The 19,219-nt window shown below is 48.5% G+C and overlaps 1 protein-coding gene across 5 annotated transcripts in view; it reads right to left on the bottom strand.

The window, feature by feature from the left end:
• Positions 1-19,219, bottom strand: part of CHD5 (chromodomain helicase DNA binding protein 5) — a 477,691-nt gene that overhangs the window by 5,871 nt on the left and 452,601 nt on the right. For all 5 annotated transcript variants that reach the window (XM_063943432.1, XM_063943431.1, XM_063943430.1 and 2 more), the window contains 3 exons: positions 14,964-15,096; positions 12,404-12,599; positions 6,948-7,108 (listed from right to left, as the gene is read on the bottom strand). In XM_063943432.1, the coding sequence (XP_063799502.1) occupies positions 6,948-7,108; positions 12,404-12,599; positions 14,964-15,096 (490 nt within the window). The remainder of the gene's footprint in view (positions 1-6,947; positions 7,109-12,403; positions 12,600-14,963; positions 15,097-19,219) is intronic.

The raw sequence follows: 19,219 nt of genomic DNA, 5'->3' as shown, positions 1-19,219 counted from the left end.
CGCCCAGCCACCCGAAGCTGCGCCTCTCCTGCCTGCTGCCCTGCCCCTCTGTCTGGTCTCCGGCAGTGACGGCGGAGTGTATGGCTCAAATCAGGTGCCGGTTCGTTAGCCAATCAGAGCTCGCGGACCGGCGCCTGATTTGAGATATACAAGCTGCCGTCACCGCCGGAGATCAGACTGAAAAGCAGGGCGGCAGGCAGGAGAAGCGCGCGCTGCGCTCACCACACAGCAATGGTGAGCTCTACTATGGGGGCATATCTGGCATTGTGGGCACATGGCTCAGTGGGGCATATCTGGCAACGTGGGTCATATGTGGCACTGTGGGGGCATATCTGGCTCTGCGGGCACATGGCACTGTGGGGGCATATCTGGCACTGTGGGAACATGGCACTGTGGGGGCATATCTATAATCTGGCACTGTGGAGTCATATCTGTATCTGGCACTGTGGGGTCATATCTAGCACTGTGGGCACATGGCACTGTGGGGGCATATCTGTATCTGGCACTGTGGGGTCATATCTGGTACTGTGGGGGCATATCTGGCACTGTGGGGGCATATCTGTAATATGGCACTGTGGGGGCATATCTTGCACTGTGGGCACATGGAACTGTGGGGTCATATCTAGCACTGTGGGCACATGGCACTGTGGGGACATATCTGTATCTGGCACTGTGGGGTCATATCTGGTACTGTGGGGTCATATCTGGTACTGTGGGGGCATATCTGGCACTGTGGGCACATGGCACTGTGGGGGCATATCTGTAATCTGGCACTGTGGGGGCATATCTAGCACTGTGAGCACATGGCACTGTGGGGGCATATCTATACTCTGGCACTGTGGGGGCATATCTGGCACTGTGGGGGCATATCTGGCACTGTGGGCACATGGCACTGTGGGGGCATATCTGTAATCTGGCACTGTGGGGGCATATCTGGCACTGTGGGCACAAGGCACTGTGGGGGCATATCTAGCTCTGTGGGCACATGGCACTGTGGGGGCATATCTGTATCTGGCACTGTGGGGGCATATCTGGCACTGTGGGCACATGGCACTGTGGGGGCATGTGTGTATCTGGCACTGTGAGGGCATATGTGTTTGAGGTTTTTACCTGTGGGGACCAATGTGTTATTTTGTGTGAGGCAGTCATTACACTCTGTGCAGCAAGACTACGTCCCTTTTTTTGTTATACCACGCCCACTTTTTGTTATACAATGCCTACTTTTTTGTTATGCCATGCCCCTTTTTTTGTGCACGCCTACGGCGCGTGCTATTATTCCTCCTAGGTAGATCACAAAAGCTTTTTAGCTTTCAAAGTAGATCGCCGACTCCAAAAGTCTGGCCACCCCTGTCCTAGAGGATGCTGGGGACTCCGTAAGGACCATGGGGTTTATACCAAAGCCCCAAACCGGGCGGGAGAATGCGGATGACTCTGCAGCACCGATTGAGCAAACGCGAGGTCCTCATCAGCCAGGGTATCAAACTTGTTGAATTATGCAAAAGTGTTTGAACCTGACCAAGTAGCTGCTCGGCAAAGCTGTAATGCCGAGACGCCTCGGGCAGCCGCCCAAGAAGAGCCCACCTTCCTAGTGGAATGGGCCTTTACCGAATTTGGTAACGGCAATCCAGCCGTAGAATGAGCCCGCTGAATCGTGTTACAGATCCAGCGAGCAATGGTCTGCTTAGAAGCAGGAGCGCCAACTTTGTTGGCTGCATACAGGACAAACAGAGCCTCTGTTTTCCTAACCCTAGCCGTCCTGGCTACATAAATTTTTAAGGCCCGGACTACATCCAGGGACTTGGGAGTCCTCCAAGTCATCCGTAGCCACGGGCACCACAATAGGTTGGTTCATATGAAATGAAGAAACCAACTTAGGCAAAAATTGAGGACGAGTCCTCAACTCTGCTCTATCCACATGGAAAATCAAATAGGGGCTCTTGTGAGACAAGGCCGCCAATTCCGACACCCGCCTTGCAGATGCCAAGACCAATAACATGACCACCTTCCAAGTGAGAAATTTTAATTCCACCGTTTGAAGAGGCTCAAACCAGTGAGATTTTAGGAAACTTAACACCACATTAAGGTCCCAAGGCGCCACAGGAGGCACAAAAGGAGGCTGGATGTGCAGCACTCCCTTCACAAAAGTCTGGACTTCTAGGAGAGAAGCCAATTCCTTCTGAAAGAATATAGATAGGGCCGAAATCTGTACCTTAATGGAGCCTAACTTCAGGCCCATATCCACTCCTGTCTGTAGAAAGTGGAGAAAACGGCCCAGATGGAAATCTTCCGTAGAAGCATTCTTGGCTTCACACCAAGATACATACTTCCTCCAGATACGGTGATAATGTTTCGCCGTCACCTCCTTCCTAGCCTTTATCAGAGTAGGGATGACTTCCTCCGGAATACCTCTCCCAGCTAGGATTCGGTGTTCAACCGCCATGCCGTCAAACGTAGCCGCGGTAAGTCTTGGAATACACAGGGCCCCTGCTGCAACAGGTCCTCCCTGAGAGGAAGAGGCCACGGATCTTCTGTGATCATTTCCTGAAGATCTGAATACCAGGCCCTTCGAGGCCAATCTGGAACAACGAGTATTGTCTGTACTCTTTTTCGTCTTATAATTCTCAATATTTTTGAGATGAGAGGCAGAGGAGGGAACACATAGACCGACTGAAACACCCATGGTGTCACTAGGGCGTCTACCGCTACTGCCTGAGGGTCCCTTGACCTGGCACAATACCTCCGAAGCTTTTTGTTGAGGCGTGACGCCATCATGTCTATTTGAGGAGGTCCCCAATGACTTGTTATCTCTGCAAAGACTTCTTGATGAAGTCCCCACTCTCCTGGATGGAGATCGTGTCTGCTGAGGAAGTCTGCTTCCCAGTTGTCCACTCCCGGTATGAAGACCGCTGACAGAACGCTTACGTGATTTTCCGCCCAGCGAAGAATCCTGGTGGCTTCCGCCATCGCCACTCTGCTCCTTGTCCCGCCTTGGCGGTTTACATGAGCCACGGCTGTGAAGTTGTCTGATTGAATCAGCACCGGTAGGTCGCGAAGAAGATTCTCCGCCTGTCGTAGGCCGTTGTATATGACCCTCAATTCCAGCACGTTGATGTGTAGACAAGCCTCCTGGCTTGACCATAGTCCCTGAAAATGTCTTCCTTGTGTGACTGCTCCCCATCCTCGGAGGCTCGCGTCCGTGTTTAAGAGAACCCAGTCCTGAATGCAGAACCTGCGACCCTCTAGAAGGTGAGCACTCTGCAGCCACCACAGGAGAGACACCCTGGCCCTGGGAGACAGGCTTATCTTCTGATGTATTTGTAGATGGGACCCTGACCACTTGTCCAGAAGGTCCCACTGAAATGTCCTCGCATGGAACATGCCGAAGGGGATGGCCTCGTACGCTGCCACCATTTTCCCCAGAACTCGAGTGCATTGATGAACAGACACTCTTTTTGGTTTTAGCAGGTCTCTGACCATGTTCTGGAGGTCCTGGGCTTTTTCCATTTGGAGAAAAACCCTCTTCTGTTCCGTGTCCAGAATCATGCCTAGGAATGATAGTCGAGTCGTTGGAACCAATTGTGACTTTGGCAGATTGAGAATCCAACCGTGCTGTTGTAGCACTGTCAGGGAGAGCGACACGCTCTCCAGCAATTGATCTCTCGATCTCGCTTTTATCAGGAGATCGTCCAAGTACGGGATAATTGTGACTCCTTGCCTGCGCAGGAGCACCATCATCTCCGCCATCACCTTGGTGAAAATCCTCGGGTCCGTGGAAAGCCCAAACGGCAGCGTCTTAAACTGGTAGTGACAGTACTGTACAGCGAATCTCAGGTACTCCTGATGAGGAGGATATATGGGGACATGAAGGTAGGCATCCTTCACGTCCAGTGATACCATAAAATCTCCCCCTTCTAGGCTGTAGATCACTGCCCGGAGCGATTCCATCTTGAATTTGAACTATTTCAAGTACAGGTTTAGGGATTTTAGATTTAAAATGGGTCTGACCGAACCATCCGGCTTCGGGACCATGAACAGGGTTGAATAGTACCCTTTTCCCTGTTGGACCAGGGGAACCTTGACAATCACTTGCTGTTGACACAGCTTTTGAATTGCAGCTAATACTACTTCCCTCTCCGGGGGAGAAGCTGGCAAGGCCGACTTGAAAAATCGTCGAGGGGGCACCTCTTCGAATTCCAGTTTGTAGCCTTGGGATACAATTTCCATCGCCCAAGGATCCACGTCTGAAAGAACCCAGACCTGGCTGAAGAGTCGAAGACGTGCCCCCACCGGTGCGGACTCCCTCAGTGGAGCCCCAGCGTCATGCGGTGGATTTAGCAGAAGCCGTGGAGGACTTCTGCTCCTGGGAACTAGCCGAAGCAAGTGTTCTCTTTCCTCTACCCTTACCTCTGGTGAGGAAAGAGGAGCCCCGACCTCTTCTGGCCTTATGTGACCGAAAGGACTGCATCTGATACTGTGGAGTTTTCTTTTGCTGTTGGGGAACAAAAGGTAAAAAAGTAGATTTACCCGCGGTAGCTGTGGCAACCAGATCCGCGAGACCATCCCCAAACAAACTTCACCCTTGTAAGGTAAAACCTCCATATGCTTCTTTGAGTCTGCATCACCCGTCCATTGGCGGGTCCACAGAGCTCGTCTCGCAGAAATAGCCATGGCGTTGGCTCTGGAACCCAGCAGCCCAACGTCTCTTTGAGCGTCTCTCATATATAAGACTGCGTCTTTAATGTGACCTAAGGTCAGTAAAATGGTATCCCTGTCTAGGGTATCAAAGTCAGCCGACAAGGTATCTGTCCACGCTGCAACAGCGCTACAAACCCATGCCGATGCTATCGCCGGCCTGAGCAAAGCACCCGTATGCGTATAAATAGATTTTAAGATAGTTTCCTGTCTGCGACCCGCAGGATCCTTGAGGGCTGCAGTGTCTGGAGACGGTAGCGCCACCTTCTTGGACAGACACGTTAAAGCCTTGTCCACCCTGGGCGAGGATTCCCATCGTACCCTGTCCTGTACAGGGAAAGGAAACGCCATAAGAATCCTCTTGGGAATCTGCAGTTTTTTGTTTGGAGTTTCCCAAGCTTTTTCAAATACTTCATTCAGTTCATGAGATGGGGGAAAGGTTACCTCAGGTTTCTTTTCCTTATACATGCGCACCCTCGCGTCAGGGACAGAGGGGTCATCAGTGATATGCAAAACATCTTTTATTGCAATAATCATATAATGAATGCTTTTGGCCACCCTTGGGTGTAACTTTGCATCATCGTAGTCGACACTGGAGTCAGAATCCGTGTCGGTATCAGTGTCTGCTATTTGGGATAGGGGACATTTTTGAGACCCTGAAGGGCCCTGTGACCCAGTCCAATCCGTTGATTGACTCCCTGCTTTTTCCCTGGACTCTGCTTTGTCCATTCTCTTATGTAATAAGGTCACATTTGCATTTAACATATTCCACATGTCCAACTAATCATGAGTCGGCGTTGCCGACGGAGACCCACCAATCATCTGCTCCACCTCCTCCTTGGATGAGCCTTCCGCTTCAGACATGCCGACACACACGTACCGACACCCCCACACACACAGGGATATATCTATAAGGGGACAGTTCCCCAAGAAGGCCCTTTGGAGAGACAGAGAGAGAGTATGCCAGCACACACCCAGCGCCAATTGACACTGGAAACAATTTCCCAGATATAGCGCTTTTTTATATATATATATATATATATATATATATATAATATCGTGTAATACACTCACTGCGTCTTACAAGTGCCCCCCTCTTTTCAACCCTCTGTCACCGTGTTCAGCAGGGGAGAGTCCTGGGAGCCAGATTCTCTGCAGTGCTCTGTGGAGAAAATGGCGCTGGTTAGTGCTGAGGGACCAAGCTCCGCCCCCTCCAGCGGCGGGCTTCGGTCCCTCTCAATTGTATAAAAAAATGGCGGGGTATTGATATATACACTGCCTCCGCAGCCTATATCCACATAATGCCAGTCCAGAGGTTTATATTGCTGCCCAGGGCGCCCCCCCTGCGCCCTGCACCCATCAGTGCCTGTTCAGTGTGTGTAGTGTGTGGGAGCAATGGCTTACCTCAGTGAAGATCTGAAGTCTTCTGCCGCCTTGAAGTCTTCTTTTCTTCTTATACTCACCCGGCTTCTATCTACCGGCTCTGTGAGGAGGACGGTGGCGCGGCTCTGGGACGAACAGCGGGGGGAGACCTGCGTTCCGACTCCCTCTGGAGCTAATGGTGTCCAGTAGCCTAAGAAGCAGAGCCTATCAGTTAAGTAGGTCTGCTTCTCTCTCCTCAGTCCCACGATGCAGGGAGCCTGTTGCCAGCAGTGCTCCCTGAAAATAAAAAACCTAACAAAATTATTTTTCAGAGAAACTCAGGAGAGCTCCCTGTAATGCACCCTATCTCCTCTGGGCACAAAATCTAACTGAGGTCTGGAGGAGGGGCATAGAGGGAGGAGCCAGTGCACACCCATACTAAAAGTTCTTTATAGTGCCCATGTCTCCTGCGGAGCCCGTCTATACCCCATGGTCCTCACGGAGTCCCCAGCATCCTCTAGGACATAAGAGAAATGACAGTTAGCAGCTGACTGCTTGGTACTTTATCTCTCTCCACGGTTTGATACATCTCCCCATTAGACACATTTGCTCACAGATGTACAAATATCACAAGCCCCAGTGGTCTGTGTATGCTAGACATGTAGTGCTGTCACTTCCAGATGTTTTAATGATACAAATAAGATGCGTGCTTTGGGGGGGTCAAAAAAGACACTCGGCACAGCCATTCCGGCCAGGGCCTGGCAAGCCGAGATGTGCTCTACGGTGAAACAGCAGCAACAGTAAGAAAGGACACATCTGTAGCAGTGATGTCACTAGTTCCTTGTAGATTGTGTAGCTTATCTTATATGAGAATGCCAATAGAATCACCTGACCTGGACTGTGGTGTCACCTCCTCGGTTGGTCAGCCTGCTAAGGATACTGCGCTCAGACATCTGCAGGCGGGCAGCCACGGGTGGTATCCTAGACAGCATAGAGGGCAACCGGGTCACATCGGCTTTCATGTCGCTTAACAGCTCCTCCAGTTGGTTCAGAACTGCAAGACACCATGTGTGAAAGCACAGTATTCACTGGAGAAAACAAGTCACATTCTAAGTTATATTTTATTGAGGTTTCATTTGTACTAGAACCCACAATGCCTGATGGCTCCCAGCGTGGTCTGACTGGTATGGAATTTTTCCAGACCTCCATTGGTTCCAGCTAATTACTTAGAAGTTAATCCTGGTACATGTTAACCGAGCGTCATACATTGCTGGTATTTCCGGGTGGCAAGTTCCTGCCTATATTATATATGGGAGTAATCGCTACGGATGAGTGGCTGGTTTTCGGTATCTTATTTATTCCAACACTGATTATTAAAACCTTATTATTAAACCTTATTATATCCATTTTATCCAGCAGTTTCTGGCTAACATCAGCTGCAGGCACAATCAAGACTATATCATAGACAGAAATATGTTTCTAATTGTATTCTAAGGGATTTCCTACATAACACACACAGATGATAATAACCTTACACAGAATGTTCTACTTTGCACAGACTGCAATAGAAGCTGATTGGTTGGTACTTTGACCCTCATTCCGAGTTGATCGCACGTAGCAACTTTTTGCTGCTCGTGCGATCAACTAGACGCCGCATATGGGGGAGTGTATTTTAGCATAGCAGGGCTGCGATCGCTTGTGCAGCCCTGCTATGCTAAAAAAATTTCAAGTAAAACAAGACCAGGGTAAGAGTTACTTACCCTGTGCGACGGATCCAGCAACGAAGGTCCCGGGATTGACGTCAGACATCCACCCTCCAAACGCCTGGACCTGCCTGCGATCGCCTCACCACGCCTTGAAAACGGTCAGTTGTCGCCCCGGAACGCCTCCCGCCTGTCAGTCTTCATGCGATCGCCGCCGCAATCACTTTCTGCACTAGCGGCGTCGCTGCCCGCAACGACGTGCGTGCACATAGCGGGCACCGCGCAGCCTTAGTCCCGACCCGTTTGCACGCAGCGAAGAACCAGTGCGTGTGAACGGGTCGGAATGACCCCCTTTATCTCTTTCTACATCTCCCTCATGATAACAATACAGGGATGGGGAAAGAGAGGGGTCGATAGAACAGCATTTCAGATCTAGATCCCATGATTTAAAAATGTAAAAAGAAATGCTATGTGACATGAAGTTTGCTCAGACCATAAGAGCCACCCGATAATAAATTCAGTGTATCAAACGTTTCTATAAACCTGGCTCAAGTCCTGCAGTTAATAAGGTGCATAAGGATTAAGTAAAAAAAATAAAAACCAAATTCAAATGAAACTCATTACTGTCACACTGCTATTGGGGTTACTCGTGTGGAGTACTAGACCCATAGTAAAGAATGAGCATTACTCACTGTATCTGTAGATAAGTACTGCACAGTCAATAATTCAATATGCATTATCATTTCCTACACTGCTGGCCTCTGATAAGTTATGACAGTGCAGACTGGTTAGCTCAGCTGATAAACTATCAAAGTATGCCTATCATAGGTTTGAATCCCATAAAAGTTACCACCTAGTCACCTTTGAAAAAGCTGCCTGGAGCAGTGATACGCGTAAGACTGTCACAGACCTTATTGGGGACTATATTCAGCACCCTCCGGACCAACCTCCTGCAATTGGACTCTCATCCTTTGGATTACAATTACCAGTTACTTGGATTGTATCAAATATTGGGGGTCATTCCGAGTTGTTCGCTCGGTAAAAATCTTCGCATCGCAGCGATTTTCCGCTTAATGCGCATGCGCAATGTCCGCACTGCGACTGCGCCAAGTAAATTTGCTATGCACTTAGGAATTTTACTCACGGCTTTTTCATCGTTCTGGCGATCGTAATGTGATTGACAGGAAATGGGTGTTACTGGGCGGAAACAGGCCGTTTTATGGGTGTATGGGAAAAAACGCTACCGTTTCCGGAAAAAACGCAGGAGTGGCCGGAGAAACGGGGGAGTGTCTGGGCGAACGCTGGGTGTGTTTGTGACGTCAAACCAGGAACGACAAGCACTGAAATTATCGCAGATGCCGAGTAAGTCTGGAGCTACTCAGAAACTGCTACGAGGTGTGTAATCGCAATATTGCGAATACATCGTTCGCAATTTTAAGATGCTAAGATTCACTCCCAGTAGGCGGCGGCTTAGCATGAGCAAATCTACTAAAATCCGCTTGCGAGCGAACAACTTGGAATGACCCCCATTGTCACAGCTCTTGTGAGGACTTGGAACTAAACTACCCAGTGCAAGGAACCCTCCAGTGACTTAGGTACTTACATCCTCAGACACATACAACAAACCGGGACTGTTTACCAAGGCGGACAAGGAGGTATTAAATCAGGAATGGAGACTCTGCATACTGTATGTGCTGTTTTAATTACCCTATATATGAGGTTTTAGAAGTTTTGTGAGATTTTTTATAAGTTCATTTATATCTAATTAAATTTGATATTATCTGATTATTAACATTGTGTATACGAACATTCATCAACTAGCGCTGCTATTTCTGTATATATATTTCTTTTGGTATCAAGGGACTAACTACCCCTTTACTAGCAGCTGCTTCAGTTGTCAAAGCAAGTTATGACCTAAGCGCCGGTTTATATACCACGGTATATATCATTACACAATTTTATATTTGTCAGCAAAATGAATCCATGTAACCAAGTGAAATTTGTATGATTGATTTGTGTTGGTAACATATCGGAATACCTATCTCATAGTTTTATAGGGATAACCAGATAATACCAATGGCTCAGCCATTTTCCCCATCCGATTAATGTATATGTACCCCTAAATTATACACCCTAAATTTATTCTGTGAGTTGTGTTGACTTTAGGTAAACCAAGCATATGTCCTGTATACAGGTTTGGTCCGCTTATCCAGCCACAATCAGGGCTATGCAGTCAGCATGCTGTAGCACCTATGGCACTGTCAGCTGTCTGTCTCCGGAAGATTCCCTCTCAAGGCTTCAGAACAGGACACAAGTATCCGCATGACCCACAAACATACATGCACATATACTGTATAGCCATCACAGATTAAATGTTTTGAGTCTTCTGTAGATTGTAGTGTGTGTGTGTGTGTGTGTATATATATATATATATATATATATACACACACAAAACAAAATAAGAGTTGAAACAGTGCATACATCTAAAGTGTATTAAGCCAGCTCATGGGATAAAACTTGGGAAAGCCCATTTTCAGGATGAAAGGGTCCAAAATCACAATTTCCAACGCGTTTCATCTGTCCAGGCTTCTTCCCCTGAATCCTTTAATGTACATAAGTGTAAAGCACATCAGAATATGTAGGCACTATATAAGTAATTAATAATAATAATAATGCATGCTCACTTTAAAATTCACAACATTAAAAACCTAGAGGACGTCTCGTCTCATTGGCCCTCATTCCGAGTTGTTCGCTCGCTAGCTGCTTTTAGCAGCATTGCACACGCTAGGCCGCCGCCCTCTGGGAGTGTATCTTAGCTTAGCAGAAGTGCAAACGAAAGATTAGCAGAATTGCGAATAGAAATTTCTTAGCAGTTTCTGAGTAGCTCCACACTTACTCCTACACTGCGATCAGTTCAGTCAGTTTCGTTCCTGGTTTGACGTCACAAACACACCCAGCGTTCGCCCAGACACTCCCCCGTTTCTCCAGCCACTCCCGCGTTTTTCCCAGAAACGTCAGCGTTTTTCCGCACACTCCCATAATACGACCAGTTTCCGCCCAGAAACACCCACTTCCTGTCAATCACACTACGATCACCAGAACGATGAAAAATCTTCGTTAGGCCATGAGTAAAATACCAAACTTTTGTGCTAATTTACTTGGCGCAGGCGCACTGCGACTAATCGCTCCGTAGCGGAAAAAAATAACGAGCGAACAACTCGGAATGACCCCCATAGTCCTTTATCATATAGAGTATTTACATTGATACATATTATACCAAGTAGCATGAAGTATTGTTAGATTGCTCCTGAGCTCAAATTCTATCCATTGGAAAAAACGTCATGTGCTTTTTAACTGATTCCTTTTTTGATCCTCTTTGTTATGCATCTCCTCCGTTGGCTAGTGCCATTTGCTAAGGTGTGTGAATGATAGCGGAGACAGAATCAGCACAATCAGTAGTGTCTAAAGCTATGCGAGCCTGCGTATAATGGGGGTCATTCCGAGTTGATCGCTCGCTAGCAGTTTTTAGCAGCCGTGCAAATGCATTGTCGCCGCCCACTGGGCAGTGTATTTACGCTTTGCAGAAGTGCGAACGCTTGTGCAGCAGAGCGCCTGCAAAATCTTTTTGTGCAAAACAAGACCAGCCCTGAACTTACTCTTCGTGTGCGTTGAATCTAACGATGGAGGGACGGCTTTTGACGTCACACACCCGCCAAGCCACGCCTGCGTTTTACCAGACACGCCTGCGTTTTTCTAAGCACTCCCTAAAAACGGTCGGTTGACACCCAGAAACGCACACTTCATGTCAATCTTCCTGCGTTCAGCTGTGCGTCTGAAAGCTTCCCTAGAACCTGTGCAAAACCACAATGCTCTTTGTACCCGTACGTCGCGCGTGCGCATTGCGGTGCATACGCATGCGCAGATTAGCCGTTTTTTACACTGATCGCTACGCAGCGAACAACGGCAGCTAGCGATCAACTCGGAATGACCCCCAACGTTCCCTGAGAGTGGGCTGCCAGTGCCACAACCAATTCGCATTGCGTCCCTGGAAAAATTTCATAAATGGGTTGTGTTGATTACGAATAGACAAACCCTTTATTCAACATTGGTAATAAAAAAAAGAAAAATGTGTCTAGGAGCCGCCTCCGGCCAATGAGCCACCCGCTAAAGAGGGTCTAATATTATATATAGGGGTTTATCGTGTTAAATCCATACAGTGCATCAAATACCACCATTGGCATATTTGACTCATTGACCAATTGCAAACCTGACGGTCATCCTTCACTGTGCTGATTGTGGGAGGTGAAATCAGACTTGTGGAAGGAGGGGAAGTAAGGAATACACACCCACTATACGCAGCGCCCCTCCTCTACCAAAATTCTATGCGAACCCTCTTTATAACACCTTGCTAGCTGTTCTGCTATGTTCTGTGTCCTAAGCGGTGATATAAAGAGATAGTACTGTACCATATAACATAGCCTGCTACTAACATCATTGACACAATCTACACTGAACACTCAGGGAAAACTCTTTGTTTTCTGAAACATATTTATTTACAATCTGCACAATTACAGCACTTTTCCATGGTGGCAGTCCGGGGAACGTGCGCCATCTAGTGGTATGAGCGGGTTATTACAGTCACAAACCTTTATGTAGCACAGCATTAGCAGGTTTGTTTCCTGCCAGGGACTCTTTGGAGAGATGCTGATGGCTCTCAGCGAGGCACTCCACTTCGGCCAGGCGGGCATTGAGTGCCATGGCTGGGTGGTTCGGGTCCTGGGTCATATTGAGATACGCTGCTCGTCTGAGCTGTTCTTCAATCACTAGTGCCTGTTCCAGTAGCTGGGGAAAAACAGGATTGTTACAGTTAAGTGAACTCATTTTTATATATTTTAGGCCAGCAATTGCGTATGGATTTGACTAGGATCAGAACTGGCTATTTGTTATCATTCTTATGGGTAAATTTACTAAGAGTCGTGTCTGGCTGAGGTTGCATTCTTGTGCGAGTTTGGATAGTTTTTCAAATGCGGGAGTCAAACATGGGAGTAAAAACACGATTTGAACTGCAAAACACGGCCGAACCCGCAAATAGAAGTCAATACAATATTGACTCACAAGTACTTTCCATACTAACGGATACAGGGGGTAATTCCAAGTTGATCGCAGCAGGATTTTTGTTAGCAATTGGGCAAAACCATGTGCACTGCAGGGGAGGCAGATATAACATGTGCAGAGAGAGTTAGATTTGGGTGGGTTATTTTGTTTCTGTGCAGGGTAAATACTGGCTGCTTTAATTTTACACTGCAAATTAGATTGCAGATTGAACAGGGTGTAGTACGGCTGACCGGCGGTCAGCTTACCGACGCCGGGATCCCGGCAGCATACCGACGCCGGGATCCCGGCGGGGAGGGGCGAGTGCAGCAAGCCCCTTGCGGGCTCGCTGCGCTCGCCACGCTGCACGGGTTCTATTCCCACTCTATGGGTGTCGTGGACACCCACGAGTGGAAATAGTCCCTGTTGGTCGGCATGCCTACCATCGGGACAGTGACCCATCGGGCTGGTGGAGGAGGTCATGTGACTGTCGGTCAGCTGACCGGCGGTCACATGAATACCACCCGATTGAACACACCCCACCCAAATCTAACTCTCTCTGCACATGTTATATCTGCCTCCCCTGCAGTGCACATGGTTTTGCCCAATTGCTAAAAAAAATCCTGCTGCGATCAACTTGGAATTACCCCCACAACGCGGAAAATTACTAATAATCGTGTTTATAAACACGGAGCAAACTCAGACCAAAATAGACGTCCTACTCAGCAGTGTGCTTTGTAGAAGCCTTCCAGTAGCGCACGCAGGGGGGGATCTGAGTACCCAGAAACCCTACCAGTATATTTTGTGACATTAACCCCCTGCTAGTTGAGCCTGGTGCGGGTTTATTTAATATAGGGGACCCTACACAACATTTTTCCTGTATTTTCAGGACCAGGGTCGGCTCAAACAGCCCAGTGTTGATTATACTTTTTTTTTACTCTACAGCGCTTTACAGAGAATATTTGTCCATTCACATCAGTCCCTGCTGAAGTGGAGCTTCCAATGTATAGTCCCTACCACCCGTACACGCACACACTATGCTAGGGTTAATTTTGTTGGGAGCCAGTTAACCTACCAGTATATTTTTGGATTGTGGGAGGAAACCAGAGTACCCGGAGGAAACCCATGCAAGCACAGGGAAAATATACAAACTCCACACAGTTAGGGCCATGGTGGGAATTGAACCCATGACCTCAGTGCTGAGACAGTAATGCTAACCATTACACCATCCGTGCTGCCCCACACATTTACTGCACAGATCACACTGATCTATGCAGGCTTCTGCAACACACACTGCCCACAGGCAGGTCTACTGAATTCAGGCACAACGCGACTGAACTCACACACGACTAAACGCAACCGCATAGAAAACACGATTCTATCAAATGCAATTCTTAGTAAATGTGAGTGTTTGATCTTGAAAAAAATGAATGTGTCCCAGCAAAACCCCAGTGTGCTTAAACTAGCACCAAACACGATTCTTAATAAATTTACCCCTTAGTGTCCAACACATCCATATATCTTCTGAAATGATTACGCCACCTGTAGCCAATCAGATCAATGGAATTCTAACAGCAGCAGCGAGAAACTTGCAGGATGAATGTGCTGATGTTGTGACGCCTATCATCTTATTATGGTGATTCCTTTATTGAGGACAGGCGGGTGGATGTGCCCTGTCACATCCACCCAGGTTTGGTATGCAATCCTGACAGTCACATGACCAACAGCGGCATCCCAACAGCGAAGATCCCGACATCGGACATGGTAAGTATTCCAACCCTACCCTACCCTAACCCTCCGTGGGTGTCTGCTATGGCTGACCCTCCCCCCCCCCCCCCACACACACACACAACCCTCTTCCCCCTCGTAGTGTGGTATGAGTGCTGACACTTTATATCGGAACACTTGTCCGAGCTCCTCCCAAACACTGCACCTTGTTTTGCATCTTTAAGTCCATACAGATCCAACCACACTGCCCATCTTGTACCTGAGATCTACTATGCATTCATATGTACTAACAAACAGAGCTTAGAAGAATTAAGCTTATAATAAATATGCAATAAAGCCATACAAATACCACTGCTATACAAATATAAAACTAGAAGAAACAAAAACCTTAAATCTTCGTGCAAGAAATTTATTTTTCATTTCCAAGTAGTTCCCCTTGTGAATCTCTGACTTAAAGGGCTCATTTAAAATTAAATACCGGGGGTCATTCTGGATATCCTGCCAGCGGGCATAGCCATGTCTAAGGGTAGGAATTAAGGAGCGGTACAGGGAGACAGACAGATCATTACTCAGGCAATGGATCGTGACAGCTAGGAAGAAAATGAATATCATACAAAGGGATCATTAGGAGAAGAGGCAGAAAAATAAAGTTCTCTGTAACCTCCAAGGGTGCCGTAACCTTTAATTACCAATAAATAAAGATCACACATGCCAGGCGACACACAAGGCACACAAATAAGTAATGAAGCGCATACAAGACTCACAATGGCAACAGGGAAAAGGTCATAATCACAGACTCGGGAATGGAAGTGTAAGCGTTGCTATCTGATGGGCTAAAGCTGAGTATCGGGCAACTGTAATGTGCAGATGGGCTATCTGATGGTGGGAAAGCTGAGTATCGGGCAACTGGAATGTGCAGATGGGCTATCTGATGGGGGGAAAGCTGAGTATCGGGCAACTGTAATGTGCAGATGGGCTACCTGATGGGGGGAAGGCTGAGTATCGGGCAACTGGAATGTGCAGATGGGCTATCTGATGGGGGGAAAGCTGAGTATCGGGCAACTGGAATGTGCAGATGGGCTATCTGATGGGGGTAACAGCTGAGTATCGGGCAACTGGAATGTGCAGATGGGCTATCTGATGGGGGGAAAGCTGAGTATCGGGCAACTGTAATGTGCAGATGGGCTATCTGATGGTGGGAAAGCTGAGTATCGGGCAACTGTAATGTGCAGATGGGCTACCTGATGGGGGGAAGGCTGAGTATCGGGCAACTGTAATGTGCAGATGGGCTATCTGATGGTGGGAAAGCTGAGTATCGGGCAACTGGAATGTGCAGATGGGCTATCTGATGGGGGGAAAGCTGAGTATCGGGCAACTGTAATGTGCAGATGGGCTATCTGATGGTGGGAAAGCTGAGTATCGGGCAACTGTAATGTGCAGATGGGCTACCTGATGGGGGGAAGGCTGAGTATCGGGCAACTGGAATGTGCAGATGGGCTATCTGATGGGGGGAAAGCTGAGTATCGGGCAACTGGAATGTGCAGATGGGCTATCTGATGGGGGTAACAGCTGAGTATCGGGCAACTGTAATGTGCAGATGGGCTATCTGATGGGGGTAACAGCTGAGTATCGAGCAACTGGAATGTGCAGATGGGCTATCTGATGGGGGGAAGGCTGAGTATCGGGCAACTGTAATGTGCAGATGGGCTATCTGATGGGGAGACAGCTGAGTATCAGGCAACTGTAATGTGCAGATGGGCTATCTGATGGGTAGACAGCTGAGTATCGGGCAACTGTAATGTGCAGATGGGCTATCTGATGGGGATAACAGCTGAGTGTCGGGCAACTGTAATGTGCAGATGGGCTATCTGATGGTGGGAAAGCTGAGTGTCGGGCAACTGTAATGTGCAGATGGGCTATCTGATGGGGGTAACAGCTGAGTATCGGGCAACTGTAATGTGCAGATGGGCTATCTGATGGGGAGACAGCTGAGTATCGGGCAACTGTAATGTGCAGATGGGCTATCTGAAGGGGGTACCAGCTGAGTATTGAGCAACTGTAATGTGCAGATGGGCTATCTGAAGGGGGTAACGGCTGAGTATTGGGCAACTGTAATGTGCAGATTGGCTATCTGATGGGGGGAAGGCTGAGTATCGGGCAACTGTAATGTGCAGATGGGCTATCTGATGGGGAGACAGCTGAGTATCGGGCAACTGTAATGTGCAGATGGGCTATCTGATGGGGAGACAGCTGAGTATCGGGCAACTGTAATGTGCAGATGGGCTATCTGATGGGGATAACAGCTGAGTGTCGGGCAACTGTAATGTGCAGATGGGCTATCTGATGGTGGGAAAGCTGAGTGTCGGGAAACTGTAATGTGCAGATGGGCTATCTGATGGGGAGACAGCTGAGTATCGGGCAACTGGAATGTGCAGATGGGCTATCTGATGGGGGTAACAGCTGAGTATCGGGCAACTGTAATGTGCAGATGGGCTATCTGATGGGGAGACAGCTGAGTATTGGGCAACTGGAATGTGCAGATGGGCTATCTGATGGGGGGAAGGCTGAGTATCGGGCAACTGTAATGTGCAGATGGGCTATCTGATGGGGAGACAGCTGAGTGTCGGGCAACTGTAATGTGCAGATGGGCTATCTGATGAGGGTAACAGCTGAGTGTCGGGCAACTGGAATATGAAGATGGGCTATCTGATGGGGGGAAAGCTCAGTATCGGGCAACTGTAATGTGCAGATGGGCTATCTGATGGGGGAAAGCTGAGTATCGGGCAACTGTAATGTGCAGATAGGCTATCTGATGGGGGGAAGGCTGAGTATCGGGCAACTGTAATGTGCAGATGGGCTATCTGATGGGGGTAACAGCTGAGTATCGAGCAACTGGAATGTGCAGATGGGCTATCTGAAGGGGGTAACAGCTGAGTATCGGGCAACTGTAATGTGCAGATGGGCTATCTGATGGGGGGAAGGCTGAGTATCGGGCAACTGTAATGTGCAGATGGGCTATCTGATGGGGAGACAGCTGAGTATCGGGCAACTGTAATGTGCAGATGGGCTATCTGATGGGGAGACAGCTGAGTATCGGGCAACTGCCATGTGCAGATGGGCTATCTGATGGGGATAACAGCTGAGTGTCGGGCAACTGTAATGTGTAGATGGGCTATCTGATGGGGGGAAAGCTGAGTGTCGGGCAACTGTAATGTGCAGATGGGCTATCTGATGGTGGGAAAGCTGAGTGTCGGGCAACTGTAATGTGCAGATGGGCTATCTGATGGTGGGAAAGCTGAGTGTCGGGCAACTGTAATGTGTAGATGGGCTATCTGATGGGGGGAAGGCTGAGTATCGGGCAACTGGAATGTGCAGATGGCTATCTGATGGGGGGAAAGCTGAGTATCGGGCAACTGTAATGTGCAGATGGGCTATCTGATGGGGAGACAGCTGAGTATCGGGCAACTGGAATGTGCAGATGGGCTATCTGATGGGGGGAAGGCTGAGTATCGGGCAACTGTAATGTGCAGATGGGCTATCTGATGGGGAGACAGCTGAGTATCGGGCAACTGTAATGTGCAGATGGGCTATCTGATGGGGAGACAGCTGAGTATCGGGCAACTGTAATGTGCAGATGGGCTATCTGATGGGGATAACAGCTGAGTGTCGGGCAACTGTAATGTGCAGATGGGCTATCTGATGGGGGTAACAGCTGAGTGTCGGGCAACTGTAATGTGCAGATGGGTTATCTGATGGGGATAACAGCTGAGTGTCGGGCAACTGTAATGTGCAGATGGGCTATCTGATGGTGGGAAAGCTGAGTGTCGGGCAACTGTAATGTGCAGATAGGCTATCTGATGGGGGGAAAGCTCAGTATCGGGCAACTGTAATCTGCAGATGGGCTATCTGATGGGGGTAACAGCTGAGTGTCGGGCAACTGTAATGTGCAGATGGGCTATCTGATGGTGGGAAAGCTGAGTATTTGTCTACAACTGGCAGCGTGGTGTACAGATGGTTAGTATCGGTGATTGAGGTGGGTGAGTGGAACCAGTGGGAGTGGTCAGTAATGGCAGGTAACTGTGGGTAAGAGGACCCAAGACAAATCTGTAACCCCCCTACCCAAACGAACTGTTGGCCCATTGTGTCTCAGCATGATATTCTGTATGCTGATTGTATGAGTGATGGGTTGGGTTCGTGTGACCGGAGGTTGGGAGACCGCCGGTCACGATACCGGCGGCAGGATACCGGCTTTCAGATGGTCGGCGGGGGGGGCACAAGCGCAACAAAGCTCACTCGCTCGCCTGCTGCACGATCAGTTCTATTCCCGCTGTGTGGATGTCGTCCCTGTTGGTCGGCATGCCGACTGTCAGGGTGTTCACCGTGCGGTATCCCAGCGGTCTTCCGACTGCCGATAACATAACCGCATCCCGATTGGGACGTAGCCTCTATGTCAGTGTTATGGCTACATCAATATCTTTCCTAAAACAATTGTGTTTCATTCTCCTACATAAACCATAGTGGGTACACTTAGGACGTGGGCTTTGCACATACACAGTGGGGCTGCTGCAGAGATGTACATGTGCCGGTATGTGAATTTACACTGTGCGTGCGAGAATGAAAGTATGTACACTTACGTCTGGGAC

The sequence above is a fragment of the Pseudophryne corroboree genome, chromosome 10, assembly GCF_028390025.1.
Source record: "Pseudophryne corroboree isolate aPseCor3 chromosome 10, aPseCor3.hap2, whole genome shotgun sequence".
NCBI lineage: Eukaryota > Metazoa > Chordata > Amphibia > Anura > Myobatrachidae > Pseudophryne > Pseudophryne corroboree.
The sequence above is the reverse complement of the archived record's forward strand: the minus strand, read 5'-3'. Positions and strand labels throughout refer to the sequence as shown.